Source organism: Drosophila hydei, unplaced genomic scaffold (assembly GCF_003285905.1).
Source record: "Drosophila hydei strain 15085-1641.00,03,60 unplaced genomic scaffold, DhydRS2 tig00000001-arrow-pilon, whole genome shotgun sequence".
In the NCBI taxonomy this organism is placed as follows: domain Eukaryota; kingdom Metazoa; phylum Arthropoda; class Insecta; order Diptera; family Drosophilidae; genus Drosophila; species Drosophila hydei.
Window position 1 is genome coordinate 3,116,217 of NW_022045643.1, and position 27,506 is coordinate 3,143,722.

At 44.8% G+C, this 27,506-nt stretch overlaps 1 protein-coding gene across 1 annotated transcript; it reads left to right on the top strand.

Moving 5' to 3' along the window:
- The first annotated feature begins 5,588 nt into the window (after nucleotides 1-5,588).
- LOC111592301 lies at nucleotides 5,589-25,765 on the top strand. Its single transcript, XM_023304408.2, has 4 exons — nucleotides 5,589-6,030; nucleotides 24,113-24,742; nucleotides 24,848-24,976; nucleotides 25,073-25,765. Exons 2-4 carry the CDS (start codon nucleotides 24,295-24,297, stop codon nucleotides 25,648-25,650), a joined length of 1,155 nt encoding a protein of 384 aa, XP_023160176.1. The 5' UTR covers nucleotides 5,589-6,030; nucleotides 24,113-24,294; the 3' UTR covers nucleotides 25,651-25,765.
- Nucleotides 25,766-27,506: the final 1,741 nt, after the last annotated feature.

Below are 27,506 nucleotides of genomic sequence, written 5' to 3' on the forward strand. Positions count from 1 at the left end.
TCCTCCTGGTTGTTGCTGTTGTTGTTGTTGCTGGTGTTGGTGTTTTGGCTGCAGGCTCCTGGGGGGCGTGGGCGTGCAATCGGGCCACGCCTTCAGTTGTCGTTGTTGCTGTTGTCGTTTGCTGTTTTACAATTGTTTGTTTTGCTGTTTGTTAAACACCTTCCTCTACACGTTCGCATCGAGTCGCCTCTGTTTGCCGATGCCCGTGCCCGTGCCCGTGCCCGTGCCCGTGCCCGTGCCCGTTCCCGAGCCCGTGCCTTCTGCCTTCGCCTGCACATCCTTTGTCATGTTCGGCTGCTAAGATTTAAGGCCCTGCTTAGCCCCTGGGCATCAGCAGCCGGTGACCTCGACGTCGCGCTCTTTCTCCATCTTCGCGCATCTTCCATCTTGCATCGCAGCATCGCGCTTTCTTGGGGCATCTTCACTAGATTTCAAAAGGCTCTGTGGCACTGCCCTTTGATGTTGCCTGTTTGCTGTTTGCAGCAACGTCTTCGGCTCGCTTCGCATAACTTTGCTTGTTAACAATTGCATTGTACAACAGCAACAGCAACAGCAACAGCAACAGCACCGGCAACAACTACAACTACAACTACAACACGGCGACGGACGATCCTCTCAATCTGAACCGGCTTTTGCCATTTTTAGGTATCAACAGTCGTCGGCACCCCAATGGCCCTGGTCAGGACACAATGGACACTCTTTGAAAATAGGTGGCTTGATTTATTTGTCTGCAAATTCGCTTTCTCAAAAGGCATTTGGAGCCTTACATTTTGGCTCGAGCAACTACTTAAGGCAAGCTTCCTACGAGCCTCGCCAGTTGTCAAAGCACATTCGCTGAGCTGTTCCAGATTTGGTGTGTGCGAGTGTGTGTGAAGCTTTGAATATGACGAAGCATCGCTGAATGGCGCATTTATCAAACAAATGCCTTGCATTTTCAGCATGGGAATGTGAAGTAGATTTTGCAGCTTTGCTTTTTCCCTCAATGAAGAAGTCTTGGCAGCCACTTAGCAGCTCTGAGCAGTTTGCGTATTGGCAAAGTTCCCATAGTTAAAAATCCTTTAGCAATTAGATTTCGGGCTTTCGCTTGCTTAAGTTTTGCATCCTGGCCAAATTGTCGACTTGCCTTGGCTTGGCTTGAATACTATCTGCAAATCAGCTGGCAGAGCCATCTACGTTTAACAAGCTTCTGTGAAATCGATCCGAGGCCTGTTTTGCTGTTAAGGTTGCGCTGATGCGATTGCTCCGATTACACACACACACACACACACACACACACATGCATATACCCCGCACTTGACTCCCCTGCTACATGCTTGACTAGAAAACTAAAATGTTCTCTGGGCTGTTTTTTATTTTTTTATACTCGTTTTTTTTTGTGCTGTTCATGGCTGAGCGGTTGCCAGCAATTCCTTAAGATTGTCACACTGACAAGCCCCCTTGCATCGATGTTCATAGTTCAGACTCATAGGCCAACTCAAGGCGTTCTACTTAAATCACAAACAGAGAACCAACAAAAAACCCTTGTGCAGGCAGGCAGGCTGGCAGCGAGCGAGCGAGCAAGTGTTCGAAATTCCATTAAAGAACATTTACAAATTTGGCAAAGATCAGCAAAACGACTAGCAAGCTGGCTAGCTGCATCGGAGCAGCGGGCAAAAAGCGCAATCCATGCTAAACAATATATGAAAAAGACCTGGCTATATCTAGCGACACCTTCGATGGGGGCTAAAAGCAAACGAAAACCAATTGCCACAGAAAGACCTTGAGATCTTAAGCCAAGACAAACAATAACAAAACAGCAGCAAATGCAACAATGCCGCCCCAGCAACAACAGCAGCGGCAGCAACAACAACAAGGATAAGCCAAGGCACTTTTGTCTCCAACAGCGTTTTCCCTAACAACCGAGGTGATAAATAAAATTCTTTATATGCAATCTTTTAATGCAATTTACAATAAAATCAACATGGAGTTTAGTCTCTGGCGGCTGTTGGGCAGCAGCAGCAGCAGCAACAGCTTCTTCCTTTTGGCTGCTCTGTCTGCTCGGTCTGCTCTGGCTGGCTAAATAACAAGGGGGCACAGCTTGATTTGACATTAGCACAATCCCACAGATCACCTTCCCAAAATGGTTTTCGCCGCCGCCGCCGTCGCCGCTGCCAGGGCCTGAACTTTTGGCGAACAGTGTACAGCGGAAATGGAGGCACAGAGCGCGATGATCATTGCGACCAGGCAATAAATACACCATAGAAATGATGTACGGAAAATGATCGCAGCTCTAACTCTCTAGCCAGCCAGCCAACCAGCCAGACAGACAGACTGACAGAGAGCCAGCCACAAGAGCCCAGACCCACTGCTCTTGAGCAGCAGCAGCAGCAGCAGCTCAACGGGGGTGCTTCAATGCTGGTAAGACGCTGACGCACAGTGGCCACAAATTTATTTAAATAAGCATAAAATTCAGCTGTTATTAGATATTGAAGGTCACTTGCATTTTGTGACTTAATGTTTAAGCAGCTTTTGGGAAATAAATAGTAGAAGACATTACATAAGATTTGTTTACTATTTTATTATATTTATAATATTTATATACTATGTTAGCTATACTATACAAACTGTACTTATGATTAATTATCAGTAAAACTAGCATTTTGATTGAGAATTGACTTATCAACTGACATTCTCAAGAACAAAGTTTATTTTATAAAAAAAATATTATAATAATTTTTATTAAATAAAATATTTATTTGTATATAAATACAAGATTTGCAATATTTAATAAAATTCATGCATAAATCTCTTAAATTGTTATATTCATTTTATTATTCAACTGATAAAACTATGCCTCGCCCCACTGTGCACGCTTAGAATCAAGCAGCTGCCTAGATGCGGATGCTTGGGGCAGCCGCTGCTGCTCGTTTGGGCTACTACTGCGGCTGCTTCTGCTGCTGCTGCTGTGGTTGTGGCTGCTGCTGCTGCTGCTGCGGCTGCTGCGGAGGCATTATTAATGATAAATGTGGCTTGCACTCATGATAAATACAGAGAATCGTTGAAAGGTATAAATCAATAATAGAGAAGTTTGTTTTGCAGTTAGGCGCAGGATGGAGCCGTGATTTGGCCGGCCACAAGGCAGCCGACCGACAGGCAGGCAGACAGACAGACAGACAGACAGCCAGCCAGCCAGACAATGAGTATGCCAAAACATAATTCAAGTTAAAGGCAGAGGAGCGGAGCTCCATTGACTAATTAAATGTGGCAATTACAACAGAGTCGAACAGAGACATAAAAGTGATGAGGCGATTATCAATAACAATTAGCCGACGCCTGCGACAAGCTGCCACCGTGCCACCACGCCACCAGTGGCGTCCAGTTGCCTGTCCAATTGATGTGCGTCTCATGCATTTGAATGCACGAGTTACGCATCCATCAAATGTCAATTGTTTGTCTTTGGGTGCTCCACCTTCTCGAGTTGTGAGTTGGCGCTGCAGCAGGGACTGCGGCGCGCTTTGCCATTTCTCATAAATCATTCGAAGGCTCTGGCGGGCATTCGACAACGACAACGTCGACGTCGACGTCGACGTCCACGTCTCGTGGCTGTCAGAAGCAACTGGGAGCAGGAGCAGTGGCAGGAGAAGCTGGGAGCTGCCTGCAATTGCTTTGATGCCCATCCATGGCATTGAACTTGTCTAGCGCTGAGTGTCAGCCGGTTTGTCCAACTTCGCTGCAGTTGCCATGCCATGGAAAGTATCTGAGTTAGTGCTAAAAAGATTCCATTGCCTGCCTGAGCACTGAGTTAAATATGTTTATATCTGAGAGATATGGAAAACGAGGTCTGCCTCAACTACAAAGCTCGTAAATGGGAATTAGTTCAACTTTGTGCATTTAATTTGGCTGCTGAGGGGTTTTTAATGGAGTCATTTATGCATTTATAAGCCTGCAACTTAATGCACCTTAATGCCCCACCTTTGGGCAATATGCTCACCTGTGGTTTAAGCACCGCCAACTATCAACTTTGCACATTAGAGCAGATGAAACGAAACGAGCTCGTCGCATTGAATATTCTATGGCGGGCCAGCTGAAAGAGTCGGCAAACTTTGCATAGCAGAAAACAGGTGCACTCCAGCTAGCCGGCTGCCCCTGTGTGGCAGCTCCCAGTGGACGCCTACGCGACGCGCCAGACACACTTGCACATTCGCACCGCCGTCAGCTGAGTCATTGCGCGTGGTGTCTGTCCTTTGTTCTTGACCAAGCCAATGACCTACAAGGATTCGTTAGTTGCATTTTTTCGTCTGCATCTTTCCAGATTTATTTCAATTTGTAAGCCGCAGCATCGCAAAGTTCGTTGCAGCTCACTTTCTTCTTGAGGCCAAAAGAATTTCGACCCACATAAATCATTCACAATTAGACGCGGCAGCAACTGCAGCAGCAACAGCAGCGACAGCAGCAGCGGAGCATCAGCGGTCACGGCTCTAACACCTGACCGAGTTGCCGCTTGCTAGTCCAATTGGACTCACTTAAGCAGACCAACTCAAAGAAGTGCTCAAAGCAAGCGAACCACTGCTTGAGTGTTTCAATGCCCAAATGTTCCGCTTGTGGTCGCAACATGTTCGAGTTGGATGTTGGCTGGAGCGTAGAGCGCTACAGCTAGATAGAGCAAAGCTATCTGCATTGAGTGGCCGGCCGAGCGATGCGTCGACGCCGCAGTCGCGGCTCGAACTCGCAACTTGTTCTGTTCACTCTGAATCGTCGAGGCGTGCGGTACTGAAAGCCGGACAATATAATACGAATTAAAGTCAATTTTATAACCGGTTCGGAACGTAGCGACCCACAACAGCGGCGCGCGTACACTCAGCAACAACAATAACAACAGCAACATAAATAAATAAATAACAACAGCGATTAGCTTTATATTTAAAGCCATTCAAGTGCTTCGGTTCGTGTGTGCGTGTGTATACCCTGTAATTGCTATCAAATAATTTGTGATCCACTACGATCTCAGTGCCAGTGCGTGTGTCTGTGTGCCGAAATTCGCGTTAATTGAGCTGTAAGTGCTGATTTGTTATACAAATTTGCATCGCTTGCAACGAGCCAAGTTGCAAGTTGGCTGGCAAACGTTGAAAGGCCGCATAAACAAATCTGGCTGCGCGTCTTGGTTCACTGATTTAATGCCACAAACAGATTGCAGATTGTAGCTGTAACCGCCGTCGCCGTCGCCGACGCAGCTGCCCCGCCCCGCCTCTCTCGCCCTCTCTCTGCCCCCAAACCCCACAGCAGGCGCGCCCCTTCTATCCTGCTTGCAACATTGCAACCTGCTTGGAAGCTTGTTTCTGCGGAAGAGCCAAAGCCAAAGCCACAGCCACAGCCAGAGCGCCAGGTGAGGAGCGACTCACAGAGTCAGATCCGGCAAAAAAAAAATACAAAAAAAAAAAAACAGCCGACGAAGACGTCGTCCAAACATTTTGCCATTGAGCAAAAGAATTTCTTTAAAACAACAACAACAACAACAACAACGCGCAAAGATTTACAACGCGGACCAAGCAAAAAGTGTAAAGCAAGCAAAGCAGCAAAAAATTAGCGCATACTGGAAGTGCATCTATATATATGTGCATGTGTGTGTGTATACAGGTGTACAGGTGTATGAGTGTGTGTGTGTCTTTGCCAAGTGCTGGCAAAAAAGTTGTTTAACTAACCAACAGAAAAAGTTTGAAAAGTGTCAACCTAAGCGGCGCGGCCAATAACCTAACGACAACCAACAACAACAACATCTGCAAACAACGACAACAACAACAAGACGATTTTGTGCTAGGCATGCAATGGCGACCCCTTGTACGGGCCAGGCTGCGGTTTAATTACCGTTATCCTTGCAAACACTAAACCAAGTCTTGGGATTACGTTTACAACAAGTGCGAAAGAAAGAAAGGACGAATCAACGCGTCGACAGGTGAACATTCCAATTGGCAACAGAAACAAAACACACGGCCAAACAGTCCAATTGGCAACGCCTGACAGCCAACAGCAACAGCAACGAGAGCAACAAACTAGGTAAGTTTTATAGACTTGCTGCAAGAGCAGCTATTAAAAGTGCAGCTAGTTATGCGAAGAGGTTCTATAAATAGCGGAAAGAGCATATCGAGCATATTATTATGCTGATAACGTGGCTAAAACTTGCTTGACGAAGCTACTTTCCTTGTATATAGCTACAGTTAAGATAGAGATCAAGTAGAGATAAGCAGAAGCCGAAGCTAAGTCTATTCAGATTTCCTACTTTCGAAATAGATAAAAGAAGCTTTTATGCAAGAGGATCTTAAGTATATTAAGTATATTAAATATATATTGCATCCTTACTATGCAATCCAAAGAGGTCTTACCCCAAGTCAATTAACAACCTCCAAGAGCTTAAGACTCAACATTATTAACCCTTATAATGCCACGCCCCGTGTAACCCTCGCCTTCATTTATATATCTGGCTTAATTTCTTTTTAAAGAGTTTCCATCAAACTCTCCACAGGATGCCAAAGAAAGAGTACAGCAAGAGAGAGAGAGAGAGAGAGAGAGAGAGAGAGAGGGAGAGGTCGATATTTTTGTATCTCAATCAATTCGCTGTCAGAGGCAGGCAGGCCGGCTTCATAACTAGGCGCTAAGTTGCAGCTAGACATTTGCTTACCACAATTCGTTGCACGCTCCCATTAGGGCACGGAGATGGATCACGGATCGATGCAATGCATTTAGCGTAACATTTGCGATTATGCACAGCACTACTTGGGGCTTGTTAGAGAGAGAGAGAGAGGGAGAGAGGGGCAAAGAGAGAGCTCTCAGCTTTGATCTTTTGTTCTATGTTTCAGTTTGGCAGATGCTGTGCCTGCATCTGGTTGGCGGCAGATGAAAGGCTGAAAGGCTGAAAGACTGGGCTGGCGAAGCTTTGACTGTGTGGCATTTCAAAGCCAATTCCAGGGAAGTCCACTTCAAAACTAGCAAGAGAGGCAAGACGAGACGAGACCTATCGACTCGTTGTCCATATGTGCACTTGGACTTGGACTTGGACTTGAGCTTGGACAATTGTTTGACAGGGCGATGCGCTTCGCCCAAAAGGGCAACTGCAGACAGCTTGGTGTCTGTCCCAACCAGCTGCCTGTCTGTATCTCTCAATTCCATTAGACAGTTGTGGCTGTGTGCTTGAGTGAAAAGTGAATTTATGCTGCGCTGCTGCAACAATTGATGCTGGAAAATGATGGCAATGACAAAGTGATTACGCTTAGAAAGCGGCTGGAAAATTGGAAGCTATACACAAGTGCACAAGCAATCAGAGCTCAAGTTGAGAGTGGCGGTTGGAATGGGAGAAACCCCAAACAAATTCAATTCTCAATTTCTCAAATTCTCAATTCCTAATTCTCAATTGAAGTGAGATGAAAAAGTGAAATGCGGCAGAAGCAGAAGCAGACAAAAGCAGGCGCATCATTAATCATTAAGTTGTTGTTTTTACAAACGCACCTCAAATATATATATATATATATATATATACTGACTATAACTGACTATATATATATATAAGATGTAGTTACCTAAACCGAGTTGAGTTGAAGGTTCTCAACGGGCGCACGTTCTTGATTTGAATCTCACTCTGCGGCAGTATTTGGCTTTTGTAAATTGCTCATCGTCATGCCTTTATGATTTGGTATTTTTCTGTTTTGGTATTTTGTTCTTCTTGTTCTTCCTCTTCTTCTTTTTCATTGTATACACACATTTTGTTGTTGTACAGCATTCGATGCGCCCAACTTGATAAGCCACAGCAACGCGCTGCTCTGCAGCATTGCTGAGTTATTGTTATACCTTTTATTTATGTGTGTGCGAGTGTGCGAGTGTGTGTAGGTGTGTCCACAGCCCAGCCCAGCCAATGGCCCAAGCCTAAACGAGCAGCAGCTCAAACTTTTTTTTTGTTTTGTGAGCGATATCAAAATGTAAAATGTCTCGCATAACAAAGTTTTTGGTTAAACATTTAACTAAGGCATGACAGTTATTGAATACCCTACACAGCCCGCCAGTCGGAGCTGTTCGTTTGATGTATGAGCTGCAACGGGAGAGCTGCCAGAGCTAGAGCTTCAAGAATTTTGAGCAAGGGAAATCTGTGGCTTTGCCTGGACTTATATCGTTTTATTTGCCATATTTAAAGCTTCAATTTTATTATCCTCCGTGAAGGGTATTAAATTCATAAGCTGTCGACACAGCAACTGCAGCTCGTCAACATTTTTATTGTAGTTACATCAAATTGAAGAACACCTTCAACTCCAACTCTCTCTCCCTCTCGCTGTCTCGCTCGCTCCCTCTGCCTTCTGCCTTCTGCTCTCCCCTGTCTGAATGTTCCACAACAAAATACAATAATTTCACTTGGCGTACAGTTTATTATATAATTTTTGTCCCTTTTTGACTTTTATCTTACGTTTATTATGCCCCATGGAATTTGCGGATTTCCAAGGGCTACAGCTCCTGCTGCTGATGCTGCTGCTGCTGCTGCTGCTCCTTCTGCTGGAGGTCAATGTCTCTTACCACCAAGATGTGGTAAGACATAGCATGCCCCGCCTCCTGCGCTGCCTAGAGTTGTAATAACTTTTGCCCAAGTTTTGTTGTACATTTTGTTAGCCTCCCCACCCCACCTTACCGTCCTTCACTCACTGCCAAAGTGCTAAAATACTTTGACGCATTCTTTGCACTTCTTTCCCGCAGCAGCTGTCCAAATGCCAAACTGTGAATACACACCTACACAGAGGCAAGCCAGCCACCCACACACGCTCCCTTGGCCAACCCTCGGCAAGTGAATGGCGAAGCTGAAGCTGGAGTGAGAAAAAAAAACGTTGACTTGTAATAATCATAATCGTAAATTTGCAAAAAGCTGGCCGAGCTGCGTCCTTATACTGCGCGCAAGGTCCTTTGGGGCCATTTAGCATTCGGATGAAACTGAAGATGCTGCGCCTGGTCGTCGTGTGGGCATGGGCGTGGGCGTGCTTCACGTTGTAGGCGTAATCATCATCATTTGGATGCCTCCTCTGGCTTTCTCGTTTGCCGCATAACAAGTGCGTAGGGCCCCGCCCATGCCGCCCCATCAAAATACTTAGCAAACGCCATTAAAAATCGCCAAAGAGAGAAGTTTAAAATTTCATAGTGAATTCTGTTTCGTTACAGCTGAAGTTCGGTCTGTGGCTCGGTTTACCAACTGCCTGAATCGAGTTTTTGTTAATAAGTTAAATAAATAATTTAGCTGCTGCTTCCACTTTGGCATAGGAATTTCTGGCTTAAGCCGTCTCGGTTTATATTAAAACTGTTGCAGTTGATGTTGTGTCTCGTATATTTTGTTTTCTCTACAATGTTTCTTTTGGCCAAAACTTAATTCTGACTGCTGCGCAGCTCCGGCATATGCCACGCCTTGGCAAGGCATTTAAAAAGTTTGCCAAACTTCATTTGGAAGTTTTATTACCAGCTGAGGCTGAGGGAAGCTCGATGGGCTAGCAACGTCTCTGCACGCATTTTTGCACTGAAATTTGCTCTATTAAAATGCCAAGGCGGCGTTATGGCATCGCCTCGCTCGGCTTGGCGAAAAGGCTTCAACGTGCAGCAGATGCCACTATCAATGCAGGTTGCATTGCTGCTGCCCCTTAAGCCAGCCTGGCTGCTGCCAGTTTTTCCTCCTTTCTGTTCAAACATGGCCTTATCCTGGCTGCCTGGCTGCCTGGCTGGCTGTCTGGCTGTCTGTCGGCTTAGCAGTTATGTTCCGCAGCAGCTGCAGCATCCTCGTTGTCTCTGGCTAAGTCTTAGTTATGCGAGCAACTGGCATTTATCTTGTGATAATAGTTAGTTGTGCGTTGCGCACAGTGGCGCCTGCGAAAAGGGTTCAACTTAAGCTAATGCCCAACATAATGAGATCTGCTCATCATTGTCAGCGAGCATCCAACTGGAGAGCCCCCTTTGACTCCGCTCCTGCTCCTGCTGCTGCTGCTGCTGCTGCTGCTGCTGCATATTGCAGCATATGCTGCTTGCACTGGCGCCATTTTCTTTCTTTTCCCTAGCATAATATGCATCCGCAGCGAGTCACACACACAATGTGGCTGCCACCCAGTTCCTGCCCCCAGAGCCAGGCCCAATCTTCGTTCCTCAGCCATTCGCCTGCTGCAACTCTTTTGGCTAAAATGTTTATCTATCTAACTGTAAGCAGTATAAACGCAGGCACACACAGCCAACAACAACAACAACAACAACAACAACAACAATATATAGATCTGTTTTAAGTACAAATAGTGTGCTCGAAGTTGTGGCCACGTTCTGTTGCCCCTTTCTGTGCGCCGTTTGAAATACTTTTGAGGTTTTTCTCTGTACGGCGACACACGCGCCAAGTTCTATTGTTAAAGTTTAAGGCCGTGTTCGCTGGCCGGGATGGGGCGTGGCTCTGGCAAATTTCATGAAAATTGTCCACAGTCAGGAAAAGTTTTCTTCTGTTTTTTTTGTTAGTTTCCTCAGACGAAAGCGTTATTTTATTGAATTCCTTTTCTTTTTTTTGACAATTTTGTTGGCACAAAGTTTTCCATTTCATTTTCCATTCTTGTCCATTTGCTTGTCTTCCGCCCGCTCTCTCTCTCTCTCTTTTGTCTCTCTCTCATTTACTTTGTTGCTGCCTGTGGCAAGTTTTTAAGAACTTGCTAGTTTTTCTGTTGGTTTCGGGTAGATTTTCCACCTCGCCCTCTCGTGTGTTGCCTGTTTTTTTTTTGCACTTTTTTGTTGCATTAGGTGGCTGTTGAGGCGTAAAGTTCAATGGCGGGTTAAATGGACTTAATACAGCAACTTTTTAGAACTTTTCTCTTCTCTTTTTTATTATTATTATTTCGTTATTGTTGCCTGTGCTAAACGAAACTTCTGGCGTTGATCGTTCCTCCGTTCGCTCGGCAACAAAGTGAAAGTTTTTGTTGAACAGCTTAAAAGGAGATTGGCATTTTTGTTCCTGTTACTCTTTCGGCCAAAAAGGATAACAGGTTGAAATTTCCAGCTACATGAGCTTCACACAAAGTTCGCTCTCAGATTTTTAGAAAGCCTTTTTTTCTTTGCTTGTTTACTGAAACAAGCTAAACATGATGAGATAAACAACAATGTTGAAGTGTGATTAAATAGAATTTTAAACAAATGTTTAATGCTTTTAATATAAGAAACTTTTATTGGTCTCTCTCTCAACAAAATATTTGCCATATTTAAGCTAAGCTCTGCTTTTGATATGCCCTAAAAACCCTTTGCATGTTTTGCTTCACTTCACATTTACAAATTATTTAAAAATTCATTATATATTTTTACCTGTCCAGCTCAGCTCAGCTCAGCTTCTCCTCTTTTCGTTTTTTTTTGCTACCACCAAAATGTTCAAACCTTTAACACATTTTGCAAGTCATTCAGTAAACAACAAAGGCATAAAAAAAGTGCAAAATGTTCAGCGCGTGTCTAAAAATTAGTTTCCCTCACGACAGACCCTAGTGGACACCTACGCCTGCTCCTGCCCTGGCCGCCGCCAACGTGTTCGCTTACAAAACTTGGCAACAAAGAAATTTGTAGCCAGTTATGCAAAAAAGGCCAAAGAGAGAGAGAGAGAGAGAGAGAGAAAAAAAAATAAATATATAAAAATAAAATAAAGAAAAAACTGAAGCAAACTGCGGCCCGTGTCAACTTTTTATGCTTTTGCCCAAAGGACATGGCAGCAATTTTTTCGTATGCGCCTCTCAGAGCCGGACGCAGGGGAGTGGAGTGAGTGACGGGCTTCTGGGGGAGGTAACAGGCGACAAGTTGTTAAGTAAGCAGCGACAACTCAAATGAAGGGCCATTGGAGGGCTGTCCGCTGGGCGCCGAAAATGTCTGCTGCCTTTTTTCTCTCTCATTTCGGCATAGTTTGTGGAGCGTAAAAAGTTGTGTGAGAAAAAAGGGAGAAGTGAAGGGAAGAGAAGAGCACAACGTGAACAGGGCGGAGGTGTGAAAAAGGTGCCTATTTGGCTGGACAAAAGACCAAAGCTTGTGAGTATTTGCAGCTCTTTTCCGCTGAGATTTTTCTTGTTCGTTCGCTTTTTGTTTTATGACAATGCAAACAAAACAACAGCCAAGTGAGAAAAGCAAGCGCCGCAGTGCGAGAGAATCGCCATGGCAGAAGAAGACACTGCGGAATGTCATTGTATATGCATATTAAAATTTGCTTATGCCAAAGGCGAGCGGCAGCTGGTGCAGGAGTTGGACGCGGAGCCGGAGATGGAGTCGAAGACGTGGCCAGCAGTGGAAGTGGAATTGAGCTGAGGCTGAGGCTCAGCTGGGGAGAGCTGTTGTCTTGGGTCTCTCTACCTGCAGTTTGTCTTAGGCGGCTTTTGTTTGGTTTCCGCTTCACACTTCACTTAAACAGCCGAGGGGTGGCTGAGGGGTAGCTGAGCCGCTATTGCTGCGGTTTATGTGACATGCGGGCGACGCGACACTGGCTGGCAGGTGAGTGGCAAGGCAGGCCAAGGCGTGGCAAGCACAGAAGTCATACAACAGACGCAACAGCACAAAAGGCACAGGCAATAACAACAACAACTTGTCATACAAAACGGCTGGCGACAATCAATGGAATTTATGTGGCCCGCTCGAAAGAGCCAAAGACCGCGAGGCACTCGCACACTCAGATGCAGAGCCACAAACAGAAACTGAGCCTGAATCCAAAAAAAGCGAAGCCCGCAACCCTCAGCTAACATTTCGCCTTGTGTGTATGTGTGTGTGTGTGTGTGTGTTTGTACTTAAACATTTTTAACGCCATTTGATGCCTTTTCACACATCGAGGGAAGCGAAAAACAAACAGACAAACTCAAGAAACACTTAGTCTGGCAGCCCCTTCGACATTTCCTACCTCTTCGTCTTCTGCTCACTGTGTGTGTGTGCGTGTGTGAGTTGGTATCCTTGAGTTAATTCCTGCACACACTCACATTTGATCCTGTCAGCAAGTCGCTTAATGCTTTCTGTGGTTTTCTGTTTACACTAAACGGAATAGCAAAACCCCAAAATCCAAGACCAAACTTAGGCCAACCATTCCCTCCTTCCCAACCCCTCTCCAGGCTGAGCTACTGTATTGAATTTCACGCATCATTTGCCAAAGGCTGCTTTTTGACTTTGCCACTTCAACTGCAGCTCGGACTCCGACTCCGACTCCAACTCGGACCTGCTATCGTGTCCTATGGCATGGTTGAAACTTTGCGACTTTGCGGCTTAGGCGCTGGGGCCCCAAAATGCTTGTTTAAAATTAAAACAAATAGACACACGTCTGAGAGTGTGGGCGAGTGGTGGTGAGTGTGGGCCGAGGCGGCGGGGCTGTGGTTAGGTGTTGGCATTTAATTTCAGGCAGGTGCAAGCTGTGAAAGGCGAGAGACGATTGCCAGCAAATGCTATATATACTTTGCATATTTGAAAATTCGTTTAGGGTTCTGAATTTGCGGTTGCCAAAAATAAAGTGGAAATGCTTGGGAAATGCGGAAGGCAATATATAACGAAGCTACAGTTTGCATGCGAATCAAGTGTGTTAGGCACTAAAAAATTAACGCTGGCAAATGGAATAGTCGTAAAAAAGTGTTGAGCAAAGTTTTTGGACTCCCTCAAATTTGAATAATCATAAAACTGCGCAGACAAAGTTTAGGTTATCTGCTAAGCGGATAATGGACGAGTCGTAAAGAAGTATTAACTAAAGTTCTGCTGCTCAAAATAAAAGTAGACAGGATATGGGTTAACTGATGCTGTTTACAGGGTATTTGTAGTACCTCTTAGGGTATCCGCTAGTCTTAAATTACTTTTTTGTGCTTTAATTTTTTGCTTTTGTCTCTGTAACAAACCCCAAAAACCACAAACGAACATTTTGTAATTAACGTAACGCAAAGAGACGCACAGATATATATAGACAGACTATCCATATATATATTTATATATATAAACGTATATATATGTGTGTATATTTGCCATATAGTTGTTGGCCATTTGTTGGTTTTTGTCTACCGAACTTTTCCCAATGCTGATTAATGTAGATTGCCAGCCAAATGTGTGCACGTTAGCATTAAAAATTTTTCAACTTTTATTAGACCAATTAAATTGCGGTTGCACGTGAGCACAGAAGAGTATTATATATATATATATATATATATATTTATTTATTTATATATATACATATATCTGCCTTTTTGTTAGCACATTTATTTGTTATTTAATGTGCAGTAATTTTCGGTCAACAATGGAACATTCCATGTAAGTGTGGAGCTATTAAGAAATGAAGATATTTTGTTCGGCTCACATAGTGTTGAGGCGGGGGCGGGGGCGTGGCAGTGGGTGCTGCTCAACTAATTAGCCATCATCATCAGCGGCGGCGGCTCTACACATTTTCCATCAGACACAAACGGTTAACTGCAGTCGGTTTCTGGTCTGGTCAGGTCTAAGCCGCAGGTACATGATGCCAGGTGAGGCAGCGCGGGGCGTTAGTAACTAAATTAGCGGCTGGCCAGAGCAACAAATACTTGACGTGGAGATTGCTACGTTTCTTCTTGAACATTTTTGGTTCTTTCATTGTTTTTTTTTTTTCTTTTTGGTCTTTCTTTCTTCTGGTTGCTATTTGTTTCCGAATGCAACCACAAATTATTGAGCCGCCGAGTGTTTTAGTGGTTGCCTTTTTGGTGGCTCTTCGCTTGGGCTCCCTTTCCAGCTGCACTCGGTTGGCTAATACAGACATCTTTTCGGTTCCAGAGAGTGGCGCACTTTTAGATAAAAGGTTTTTCATGTCGTCTCCATTTCAAATTCATTCTCATAGTCAGCCTGCAAAAAGCATCTAAAACTCGAGTCGAAGCAGACAGTCAACGGCAGTGGCAGTGGCAGTGGCAGTGGCAGTGGCAGTAGTAGCTCTTTCTCCTAACGCTCTCGTCACTCGTGAAAACTTTTAGTGGAAACCGTTGGACAGCAAATTATGCATGCAGTGCGTGGTGAGGTAGAGTGGAGAGATAGAGTGATAGAGAGAGTGAGAGAGAAAGAACTCTTAAAAGCCCACAGCTTATTAATGTTTGTCCAAAATTTAAGTGTCTGCGCTGGCATTTGCCCTCGTCCCGAACGGCCACCTCGGCTGGGTTTTTTATGTGATTTAAGTTGGCTAAAATGATTTCGTCTGTCATTAATTTAACCAAACCCAACGTCAAAAGCGAGTTATTAGCGTGCGGGTCCCCCAAACACGTTTCCACAGTTCCAGCAGTTGTTAGCTGTTTTCTGTTTCGAGTGGAGTTCGCGACAGAATCGCTGCAGGCCTTTGCCGCCTTATTGCTATCTGCTGTCCAGCGATGTCCGCTGTCTACTGAAGAAGCTCTTGAACGTGATGCCGACTGCCGAAATGACAACAAATTAGACAGTTAATGTTAACAATCTTTTATGATATTTACATTTCGGGAAAATTGTTTATGTTGATTCATCATCAGCCGACAGGAATGCGAGGCAGACAGAGAGAGAGACAGAGAAAGTTGTGAGGCATTTAAAGTTGCTGTTTCTTAGAGTTATTCAACTATGTTATGGGAAAAGCTTGAGTGGACTCATAGCTCTTTAAAGAACAACTAACTTTTATTGCTAAATATTTCTGGTCTTCTAATCTAACAATTCTGATATCTTCTGCTAGCAAGTTTCAAGTAGTTGCCCTCGATTTATCCATTATTTTATTTGCTTGGCTATTTGCGCCGTTATTTAATGCATCATTTTTTCGCTCGGCTCTGTTCTGGCCATTTTAAAGTGGAGCATTGGCTTGGCCATCAATCATTTTAGCCGGAAAACAGTCCAACGCGCTTAGCTTCAGCCGCTCAGCTGTCGACTCGAATGCGTATCAGCCATATCACATGGCTGGCTGGCTGCTCGCCCGCCTGCCACGCCCCCACAGCATGTCAACAATACAAATGATGGGCGCGTTAGTGTAGAGAGGGGCGTGGCACGGCAGCAGCAGCGCCAGCTAGCTGTAATAGAGATAAATTCGCGTCATTTTTTGTCGTTGTTGTGATAAAAAAAAAGAAAAGAAAAAGAAAAAGCGAGCGCAGCCCGTGTGGACCAAATCATTGGAGCTTGGGGAGTCTGCTGCCTGCTCCCAGCTCTGCGCTCAATCAGCGCTGCGCCGAGAATGTCATTTGGCGGCCACTTTAATGATGCGCTGACACAAGGTGTTTGGTAACAGCTGCTGCGCATCAACAAGAGGCGGGGCCACCTTCCCGCCCTATGTAGCTCTGGCGTGGCATTAGCGTGCCGGCTTGGCCATGACCATCGAACGTTTGCTCCACTGCGCACCACCAGCATCCACTGCAATCCACCCGCTACGTGCGATTATTATCATCAATTTTCTGGCAAGCAGTTGAGTGATGATTGTGCGCTCTCAATTGTTGTTGTTGTGGGTGGCAATACAATGTTGCAGATAAGCGCGAAGCAACTCCTAAGGCAACTTCAACTTGGACTGCGATTTGAACTGCCAAAGTCCAACTGGCGCGACTCGAAAGCGTTAAAACGAACTCAAGTGGAAAACAATCTAATTTGCTAAAATTCCTTCCGCTTAAGCTTAGCTCCTGTCTCCAGTCTCCTGCCGTCTGTCGTCGCTCCTGCCCATCTCTATAGATATTTGTCTCCTTTTACTCTCTCTCTCCCTCTCCGTATTGCCCAGCCTCAGCCTTCTCAACTCAATTAAAGTTGATGGCAATTTTCCTCATCGTCATCAACTTTGTTGTTGCTGTTGTTGTTGACGTTTTCTTAGCCAATATTGTTGACTGCTTTGGGTTTATTTAGTTGGCTTTTGCTTGTTTTACGAGCTTAAAAAGCGCTTGCACAGACCAAGCAAATATATTTATATAAATTTATTTGCCTATAATTTAATTGAAGTCAGCCGACTGAAGTTTTTATGGCCTTTGAATGAGATTCTATGGCCATATGATAAATGGCCCAGGCTCGATTGGCTTTAAGAACTTTCCCATTTAGTTTAATTCTGAGCAATAATTATTAATTTTGGCTAGATGTTGCTTTTGATCTTCAGCTTAATACGACTTTCATTGTTAGCAGTGTCAAGTCTGTCAAGTCAAGTCTCTTCTATATTCCTCAGGTGAATTCATAAAAGACATTTTGATTTTCACATGCTCTCTTAAGTACCTAATTAGATCTTTTGACTTGATAGCATTTGCTTATATTTCAGGCCATTTCATTGGCTTACACACGCTTGGCCAATTTCTCTATTAGTTGCCGGCTTGTTTGACCTCTTGGCAATTTGGCTGCTGAACCCAGGAAAAAGCAGGACGAGCCTTAATCTATTGTTTTGGCAGCCAAGCAGGCAGCACGATGACATAGCGCCGTGTGCTATGTGCTTGGCCTGTGACCTCCTATTATCACTTTTTGCCTGACGTAACAAAATACATACACACATACATTGGACTTGATATATTTATGCACACATGTGGGCCTTAAATTGTATATGGACTGCTTTTTGGCCAGTCGGCCATTAATGTCATGGAAAAATATTTTGCTTGCGATTGGAAATTGTTTGTCTTTTGTCTTTCGAGCCCGGCCCAGCTTGACATTGTGTTATCCTTGTTGAACCCTGACCAGTTGACCAGTTGACCAGTTGACCAGTGGTCAGTGGTCAGTTCTTTGGTCTCTGGTTTATGACTTCACGCTCTCGTTGATATATGAGGCATTTGCATGTGCTATAAATTATGCTCGGCCGAGCTTGGCTTTTGCTCATTTAATATTCATAAATTTAGACTTGCGCCACGCAAAAACAACAGAAAGAAAACAAGGAAAGAAAACAAATGTGTGTGTGGCAGACTAATTTCGACTGCAGGATTGTCATTTGTTTCCACATACACACACTCGCACACACACACACACACTACCGCACACACTCCCTACTTTAATCCACATAAGCCGCCCCCTCTACTTGCCTGCTAATTGTTTTATGTGCCAAGATTTGTGTCGACTGTCGTGTTGGTTGCAAGGGGCCTGGGTGGAGGTGGTTACGCCTTAGCCGCCCTAAACATGTTTGCTTGCCAACCACGCCCACGCCCATAGAAGTTATTGTGCTAGGGCGAGGGCGGGTGAGCGGAGAGAGCCTTGTTTTCACTTGCTTTTCGATTAGAGCTGCTGCTGCGTAGCAGGCTCTCTGCTAACAACGTGGAATTAATTCGTTTTATGTTTCCTGTTCCAATAGCTGCGAATGTATTTATGTATCTGTATCTTATGGATACGCTGGTTGCTGGCTGCTGGCTGCTGCTGCTGCTTACGCCTACATATTGATTTTCGCATTTATCTTGCGCTTTCTGCTGCTTTTCATTACTTTGCGCTGATGATTTCTATTGGCTTTGGACCTTTGCTGAGGCCCTGGACCCGAATCCGAATCCGATTCCGAATCCTGCTGCCCGCGACTTTGTGCGCTTCCAGCGCCTGCAGCGCTGGCTTTGTGCGTAGCAGTTTCTGTTTCTATCTCTCTCCTTTTGCAGCCGTTTGCGCTTAGCCTCTTCCCATCCATTGTGCAAGAAAAATGATTGCAAGCAAAGTGCCTAGGCAAAAGGTGAGCTCCAGCACCTGAAGCAGAGCCGGCTACGGCCCTTGCCTGCTCAGTCTTTGTGCTGGCTGCGTGTGTGGCCCGCGGCTGCCTGGCAAATCTATCAACTGCTGCTCCTGCCACACTGCCTCGCCCTACAGCTGGCTGCTTTATTGAGTTTTGTGCGCTAGCAAATTGCATTAGACACTGGGGAAAGGCAATGGCAAGCTTTAAGAAGAAGAATCAGCAGCAGCAGCAGCAGCAGCAGCAGCAGGAGCAGCAGCTTTATGGATGGGTTCAACAGCTGCAAGTCTAAATTCGATTTTCGACAAAAATAAAGCATGTCATAAATATGCATATGAAGGACAAAACGTAGTCCAAAAACTTCAAGTGGCTTCGTTTGCTGAAAGACATTTCTAGAAAAATGAAATTTGCCTCAACGCTGTGCCCTGGCTGTAGCTCAACAAGTGTAGCTCGATTCACTGTGTATATGTAGGTGACTGACTGCCTGGCATCCTTTTTCACTCATCAAAGGGCGAACAACAAAGCGCGAGCAGCGTAGCGTTTGTAACTCGATCACCCACATCTAGCTATGGCTCCATGGCCTTCATCAACTCGATTTCGAAAACTCAAAACCTCAACTTCAAATCCTTTTCAAGCGCTACTACCCTGCAGCACTGGCTGAGCAGTTGAGCTGTGTGTGAAGCTGAGGCATTAATGTCTTATTGACAGCTAAGGATTAGAATGAAGCCAAGTGCCTGTCTGTTAGGCTGCCTGCCTGGTGTCTGCCCAGCTGTCTCTCTGTCTCTCTCCGCCTGTGTGTTTGAAAAGGGATTATAAAGCGATTTGTTTGTTGAAAATTATGAATCTGGGAACACAGGCTGCCAGCTCAAGTGGCTCCCACACGCTGTGTGTGTGTGTGTGTGTGTGTATCTGTGTGGCAATCCCAAGAGCTGCCGAAATATGCTTGGAAGCCAGCCTTAAGTTGGCTGCATTCCTTATCCACATTTGATGAATTTTGACTTAAGCTACAGATTATGAAAATTGATTTCCACTTTAATGTAGCTCGCTACAAAAGCAAAATTCTCTTATAAAGTAGCTTAAGTATACCAATCACATTTGATCAAGTTGCCAGTTTACTAAGTCGACTGGAATTGGAATCTTATCTCAGTTTAGTCTAAACTAGAATTTCTTCTTCTCATTTCCTTGAACTTAGTAACATTTTGATTACTTTATTAGGCTTCGCTTGAAACAATGACTGCTTTAGGGCCTAGTTAAATGCCTTATCTAATCTCAGCCCTCAGCTTTGGGTCCACGGTTTCTATTGCCTCGTCATGTGGCAGCGACAACAAGTGATCAAGTGGCTTGATCTTTCGCTTCATTAGGTTCGTTTATCAATGTTATGCATATGTTGAAAATGCTTACACGGTTCGATCGGATTGAACGATCTGTAGATTTGCTGTGCGACAGCCATAAATAACCAAATTTCGTTTGCCCTTCATTGATTTGAATTGGAATTGGAATTTGAATTTGAATTGGCAATAAAACGCTGAGTTTATCAGTTGTCGAAGTTGTGCCTCCACGGAGACGATTTCTTTTTCCAGTTTTTCCGCTGACTGGCTCCAACTTGTTATACAACTCTATTAGTTTTTCATGCCCAGACACAGCTGCATACAAATCAACTAATTTGCTTTTGAAATGCCACTCGAGTCGGTGCAGCAGCAACTACTTGAGGCGATTCCTTGAGTTCGTTTCAAGACATTTCTCTTTCTCTACCCTTCTCTCTCTCTCTCTCTCTTTCTCTCTTTTGCTAATAATTAATGTAAATCTACTTTTCTGGTCGAGTTTGGCTATTTTATCGCTTTGGCATTTGAATAGATTTTCAATTTTCATGCATTCATATAGCCCGAAGCATTTGTATCCGAAAGTTTATGCTCGCTTGACATTGTCTTTGGATTTGAGTGCATGTCATGTCTATCTATCTCTCACTCTCACCTCCCCGTCTTGACCAGCTTCCATGTCATAGAATGCTATTATATTTCTGCTAGTTAACTCAATTACTTTAACGCTAATGCTTGGGACAGGGCGGGGCAGGACCTTTTGCTCCAGCTTTTGGTCCAGTCATCAGGCATGACAGGGCGAGTCTCTATTTCCCAGTTGCTTCATTATTAGTGCAAATTATGACTGGCCAGCTCCCATAACCTACAGCAAGAACCACTTCTGTCCTTTTTGCTGCCTTCTGTTGTTTCATTCCCTGGGAATTCCAGACGATGACTTGGCCGCAGACCAAGTCAACCGAATACCGAAAACTGAAAGCCGCACGCAGAACGCCGACAGACCAAAAAAGGAAAGGAAAACGGAAAAATTCAAGGCACGTTTTTGTGCTGAAACATGAACATCCTTCGACGATGCTTTAAAATGCCAGACAGCTCAGACAAACTGACAGCAAGTGAAATCAAATTTGATTGTGGGCGTCAGACCCGGGGCTATCTATTGCTCTGTCCTCTGGAATCCTGCGCCTACGCATCCTTAGCTGGAATTTCTTGTTGATGCTCGCAAATTTGGCGCTTCATTATGTAATATTATCCGATGGCTCCCGTTTGCGCTCGCCACTCGTGGGAAAATGCATAAATACAAAAATTAATTCACTCTTTTGTGGCTAACCAATATTTTGATTTGCCAAAAAGAGCAAAAAAAAACATTATCAGACCATTTCGAGTCGTTAAATCTTATCGTATGCATATTAATGCTGGTTTATTGTTATCACGAGTGAACTCGATGATTTGTTTAGGCTTTGTTCAACCTTTTGTGGTTGCCTAACTTTCACAAGAGTTGGAGTTAGTTTCCAAAAGAAAACTTTCAACATTTCGAGATCTTTGCTGAGCAGCCACACAGATACAAATATAAGAAGTTAATAGAATGGGATTTGCTGTTGTCACTTTCATTATTTTGGGCCGTTTAAATTGATTGCTTTGATAAGTATTTTTCAGCTAATTTTATTGTTGACCTTATGCCTACAGAGCAAATACAAGTATTTATGACTGTTTTCGTTGCGTTTCGCCATTCGCAGTTAATTCGCCGTATTAAATGAAAAGCCAACTCCCACTGTAAACATTTGGCAATGCCCCCGCCCGAATGTTTATGTAGTTATATTCAGGCATGTTGGCATAGTTATAAGAGGGCCAAATGTGTGTGCGGGTGTGCTGTTGTGTGTGCTGGTGTGTGTGTGCTCTGTTATGCGTCGCTTGGCTTCATATCGTATTAAATTTCAATATGTATGGCCCCATTTATATTTACGCACAGGGCAAATAAAAATATGTGAAATATATGTATAAGCGAAAATAATGTTCAAACATTTGCACTAATTAAAAAGCTGTGTGCGAGTGTGTGTGTGTGTGTGCGAATACAAATACAACATAAAGCGAGTCGGAGAATCGTAGGACATGTGTAATTGCTTTTCTGCCAACAATGAAACGTATATTTGTTATGTGCGCGTGTGTGTGTGTGTGTGTGTGTATTGCTGTGTATTGTCATATGTACTGTTACATTGTATTATTATTTGTGTTTTTTTTATTTTGTTTTATTTTGGTGGTGGGCGTTGTGCCGGCTCCATTCAATTGGCAAACATTGGCTGGCAGCCGGTTTTGCCGCCTGAGGCACGAATCCGCCAAAACGATTGAAACTGAAGACGTTTTGGACATTGGACGACGCCCACGCACTTGGCGGCATGTGGCAACCAGGCAGCCAGGCAACTGGCAGCTGGGGCAACCAACCAGCCAGGCAACTGGCAGCTGACAGCTGTCGCAACATTGCCCAAGTCAAAGCCACTCGACAGCGACTGCCATCAAAGACAAATCAAACAAACGACTGCAGAGTGAAGAGATTCACGTGACTTTACAATTTATTTGAGGCATGCAGCGAAATAAATTTATTAATAGCCGAGCTGCATGGAGCTGAAGAAGAGTAACTGCCACCCACACGGCCAACTGGGAGTAAACAGCAACCAGGTATTCCACTCCAGCTGTCACTGTGTCTCTGTGTGTGTGTGTGTGTGTGAGTGTGTGTGTTCATTCATTCAAAAAGATTCGCAGTTCGCATTCGCTTGCGTGAGGCGAAATTCTCTTTCTTCTCTCGGCGTCAATTTATGCGCATCACGTTTTCTCATTTTCGAGAATGACTAAATATCGCTTACTCCACTCAATTCCGCCACCGGCTGCACCACCTCGGCCCACATTTGGCCTTTTGTGCGGTGCACGGAGTTTGGTTGCAGTTGCAGCCGTTGGCACAAATATTATTTAACCATTTGCCACGTGAAAACTTTCCAGTTTCTATATGTAACTACATCTATTGCTATAGTTACACAGTTATCTCTGTATATATAGGAGTATATATGGGTGTGTGTGTGTGTGCGCGACGAGGCGTGGCAAGTGCAGCGGTAGTTTTTTGGTTTTTCGTGGTAGCAGAGACCTCACCTGAAGCTGCATTTTTCATTTGGCGTTGAAGTTCGGCGACTGTTCAGACTGCTAATGCCAGAAACGTGCCGAATGTTTCAGTGAACGGCTCTCGCTCAGTCAGAGGCGTCGCATCGCGCAGGGGCACATCATGGGCAACATTGAAGCAAGTGCAGAAACTTTGGAAGTTGCGCTTGATGTACACAGGAAACAGGCTTTAAATTTCAATTTATATAGTAATTCTATATATTTAAGCAATTCTATTCCCACAAATGGCAAGTATCCCACGATATTTGCACCACATTTGCACCTGGCGATTAGCTTAGTTAGCGATTGCTTATGAAATACCTAGCAGCATGGCATTCCCACCCAGCTAAGCCACTGGCATTGAGTGTAAGTGCAGCACTTGTCGCTTGCAAATTAGTGTTAATTTATCATGATTATTGTTTCACAACGATTCGCAAATTGAGTTCGCTTAGTCAAGTGATGGCAACAGAGTCACAGTCAGAGTCAGAGTCAGAGTCCTGGCTGCTCTGCCCCTCTGCCCTTCTTTCTGTTTGTACTTTTTAATAAAGCAAATTCGAGCAGACCATTGAGTAGAAGAATAGCAGCAACTGTAACTAATGCTGTCTTCCAGACTGATATCAAACTGTCAAGCTGTCAATTCTCGTTAGAAGCGTTTGCCATATGGACGATGTGGGGCGTAGAGCTGTAAGAGCTGTGCGAGCTGTATCGAGTGCTGTTCAAAAATTCAATTTCCAGCTGAAAAGATACAACGATGGCAGCATGAGTTGAGAGTTGGGGCTTGGGTTGGGTGATGCACGTGTATCTAACGTATCTTGGAGGCGGCAGGGTTGGAGTTGAGGCAAACAAATTGGAAATAGGTACAAAGCAGTCATTGAAAAACGATTGCTGACATGGCTCTGGCAGGTGATGCATGACGCCAGCGTCAATCCTAGCCAAGGCTGGGCAGGATTAGCGCACGAGCAATAGCTGAGCTTAGGCTGAGCCGAAACATATGAAAAATGTGAAAGCCTTCATATTGACAGCACAATTAAGACTTTAATTGGCTCGACTAACATAGACTTATTTCTTCTCTCTCTCTCTCTGTATCTTGCAGGCTATTTGGAGCTGCAGTGAAGCTGGCGCAAATCCGTTCAAAATGTGCAAAAGACAGCTGCAGTAGACAGAGGCGATAACTGGCAACAGCGCAGTCAAAGGATTGGCAAGAGCACCAAGCAAATCCGACCCTCCTCTTCAAACGACTGTCCACTGCGCCCACTCCAACCACCCGCACACAGTATGCCATCAATTGCCAACATCAGTGTCAGCTCTGGCGAAAGCGCCAGGACGACATCGACAACAATGGTCAGCTTCCTGCCTGGCAACGATGCCCGCCTTAGTTACATTGTAAATCAAGTCGCGTCCGCATCCGCTGCCGCCGTCTCGCCCGCCTTGCCCACGTTCAGTCCGCCACGCATTGAGAGCTTGGTGGCCAGCTCGGCGGAGGATTTGAGCAGCTTTGGGGATGTGACATTCGACATCTTCGATGACGATGACGATTTGTTTGGCTCGCCAATGGCCTTCGATGCCAGCGAGCAGGGCCTGTGGAATGGACGCTTTGTGCCGCCGCCACCCCGGCCGCCCTTCTTTGTCGATGAGCCCGTGCTGAGCGATGGCCTAACCACATGTGATTTATGCTCCTGGGCCATGCCCACCAAGAGCACATTCATGTTCGAGGGCACGATAGGTAAGTCAACTCTCGCCCTCTCCCTCCCTCCCTCTCTCTATCTCTCTTATTCGATTTCCTACAATATTTTCTAACCGGATATCCTTGCTTGGTCCGCTCTTGCAGAGAAGGCCACGGAACTGGGCTGGCCGCTGACACTGATCATTGTGTCTGTACTATCGGCGCTACTCGGGGCCATCATCATGATTGCCGTGGTGCGTTGCCGGCGCAAAAAGTCGTCCAACAATCGCAATGGTGAGTATTGAGCCAACTGCCAATAGCTGACGGCAGCTGTTCCAGCAACTGTGGCCACAGTTTTGTGCATCTGTGCCCCCATCTCTCTTGTTGCAGACACACATGTTCAGTGGTGGTCGCGGAACAAGCGCGCCCACAGCAACGGAGCGGGCACGGGCAGCAGTGGCGGCGCTCCAATTGCCGGCAGCAGCGCCCACAACAACAACAATCATCTGAGACGCAGCAATATTTATACAGCACACCCGGCGGACAGCATACGCGGGCTGCATCCACTACCGCTGCCGTTGCCGCTACCCATGCCGCCCACGCTGGCGGCCACATCTACACCAATGCTGGCCGCGTCGCCATCAGTGGCAGGCAGCGCGCCACCAAGCCAACAGCAGCTGCAACAGCAGCCGCCACACTACTTCCATCCATATCACCACCATCATCATCATCATCAGCAGCAGCAACAGCAACAGCAGCATCAGCATCAGCAGCAGGCTCCCCTGCCGCCGCATTACCCGCATGACTGCGACGAGGATGCCGCTTACGAGGAGCCCGAGTATCATCAGCCACAACAGTTGCACGCCAGCTCCAATTCCAACTCCATGTCGTCGGTCACGTCATCGCCAGCGCCCACTGATGCCGCCAGCCACTGGCCACAGGCCGGCACCATGGTGGTCGCCAGCTGAGAGATGGCCGAGAGCTGCGCCTGGGCGCGTCAGCGTCGGCGCAGCCTCAGCAGCGGCTGGATCTGGCAGTGACATGTTGCACGGCAACATGCTGCTGCAACACTGGCCACACTGGCAGCACTGGCAACACGGGCTGCTTAAAATGCGGCACACAAATTCTGGTGCAGATCATAAAAAGGATTACACGTAACATTTTGTGAAGTTTATTTTGTCTTCTTGCTGTTGGGAAATTGGGAAAACCGAAACGAATTTAGTGTCACTTCCACTTCCGTTGTGCAAACTATCGGAGCAGCCAACAAAACCAAAAACCGACACCCAGACAGACGAGGTAGGGCTGGTATCCTAGAGGAGAGAGAGAGAGAGCGGGACAGAGGGAGGGGGAGAGGCAAGGCTTACGCCTGCTGATGGCGGGTTATGTGGCAGCATGCTCTTTACATGCCTTGCACGTTTTATCCTTTATTGCCGTTCGGCATTAGTACAGGGATTTTGTCAGATTAAAGCAAATAAAGGGCGTGCTTTTTGTTTCCAGCTTTTTGCAACTGGCAACTGCTCTGTCGATGATGCCACAAGTTTAAATCGTTGTTAAAGTGTGTGCCAGTGTGTGTGTGTGCATTTCAAATACCATATGTGGCAGAGTGTGAGAGAGAGTTTATAGAGACTATGTACAGTTTGTGGAAGAGCAATTTAGGCTAGCTAAAGTTCTATATATGCCAGGACAATGCTAATATAACTTATTATTCTCTAACTGTCTATGAAGTAGCATCAAAAATATTTTAATTTTACTGTGATGTTGCCGAGTTTGGGCACAGGGTATTAATGAGTCGTTCAATGCAATTGAAATGATACAACTACTGTTTTTTTCGTCTACATAGATATTTTCGTTTAAAGCTTTTGTCAATGTGTGAGAGTGTGTGTGTGTATGTGTGTTAACTGGTATCTGCTTGTATGGCACTGTGTTTGCTGGCTTGTTCTCGGCTGCAAATGGCACAAAACTTTGTGGCTTTTCACTTCATTCCTCTTGCTTTGTGATTACAAAAGCAAATAGTTTATATACATATATGTCTATATATATATATGTGTGTGTGTGTATTGCCATAGCAAAAGAACGAATAAAGACAGAAATAAAAAAAAAGAAGAGGAAAAATAAAAGCTAAGCTCAAAAACGAAAGCTTTGCAAATATTGGCAACATTTCTATGGGCCTTCTTTACTTTGGGCATTTAATGTCTTTATGGAAGCCAAATGTCCAAATGTCTAAATGCTCCCAGCAAGTGTTCGCCAAGTTAATATAATCTCTTAAAGTATATGTAATAATCCCAGGAACATTTAGCATTTGCAGTTGCATTCAATAAAGCCTAATACAAAATTCATGTCATGCATATCAAATAAGCTTAAACTACAAACAGCAACAGCAACAGCAACAACAAAAGTACTTGAAACAACAAGCCAACTAGCGCCAATGTAAATACACTGTAAATATAAATATATGTACTTATTTGCAATTCTGCAATTTTTGCTCCAATTAGCAATTAATCCGAAGCGAAAGTTTCTTCAACTTAAGAATAAATAATTTATGTAGAGCATTGTATGAGCGTCAATGGCAAACGGAACATTCCTCTTTAAAGTTCAAGTTATTGTTTTGTTTATACAATATCAACAACAACAACAACAACCAAAGACTAGTCACTTAAGTCAAATTGTTGCTATGTACAAAATATTTACAATTAAAACAAATCAGCTTAAAACTATGCAAAAAACAAAAAGAAAACAGTAAAATTACTCCTAATACTTCTATTTAATATTTTGCTTAATTTAAATGCAATTTCGCATTAGTTTTAGAATCATAAACAAAAAAACG

Excerpts from the sequence above, each read along its gene's own strand:
- LOC111592301 (XM_023304408.2), top strand. The coding sequence starts at position 24,295 with ATGCCATCAATTGCCAACATCAGTGTCAGCTCTGGCGAAAGCGCCAGG. Across the intron at positions 24,743-24,847 it reads CATGTTCGAGGGCACGATAG|AGAAGGCCACGGAACTGGGC; the intron begins GTAAGTCAACTC and ends CCGCTCTTGCAG. Across the intron at positions 24,977-25,072 it reads GTCGTCCAACAATCGCAATG|ACACACATGTTCAGTGGTGG; the intron begins GTGAGTATTGAG and ends CTCTTGTTGCAG.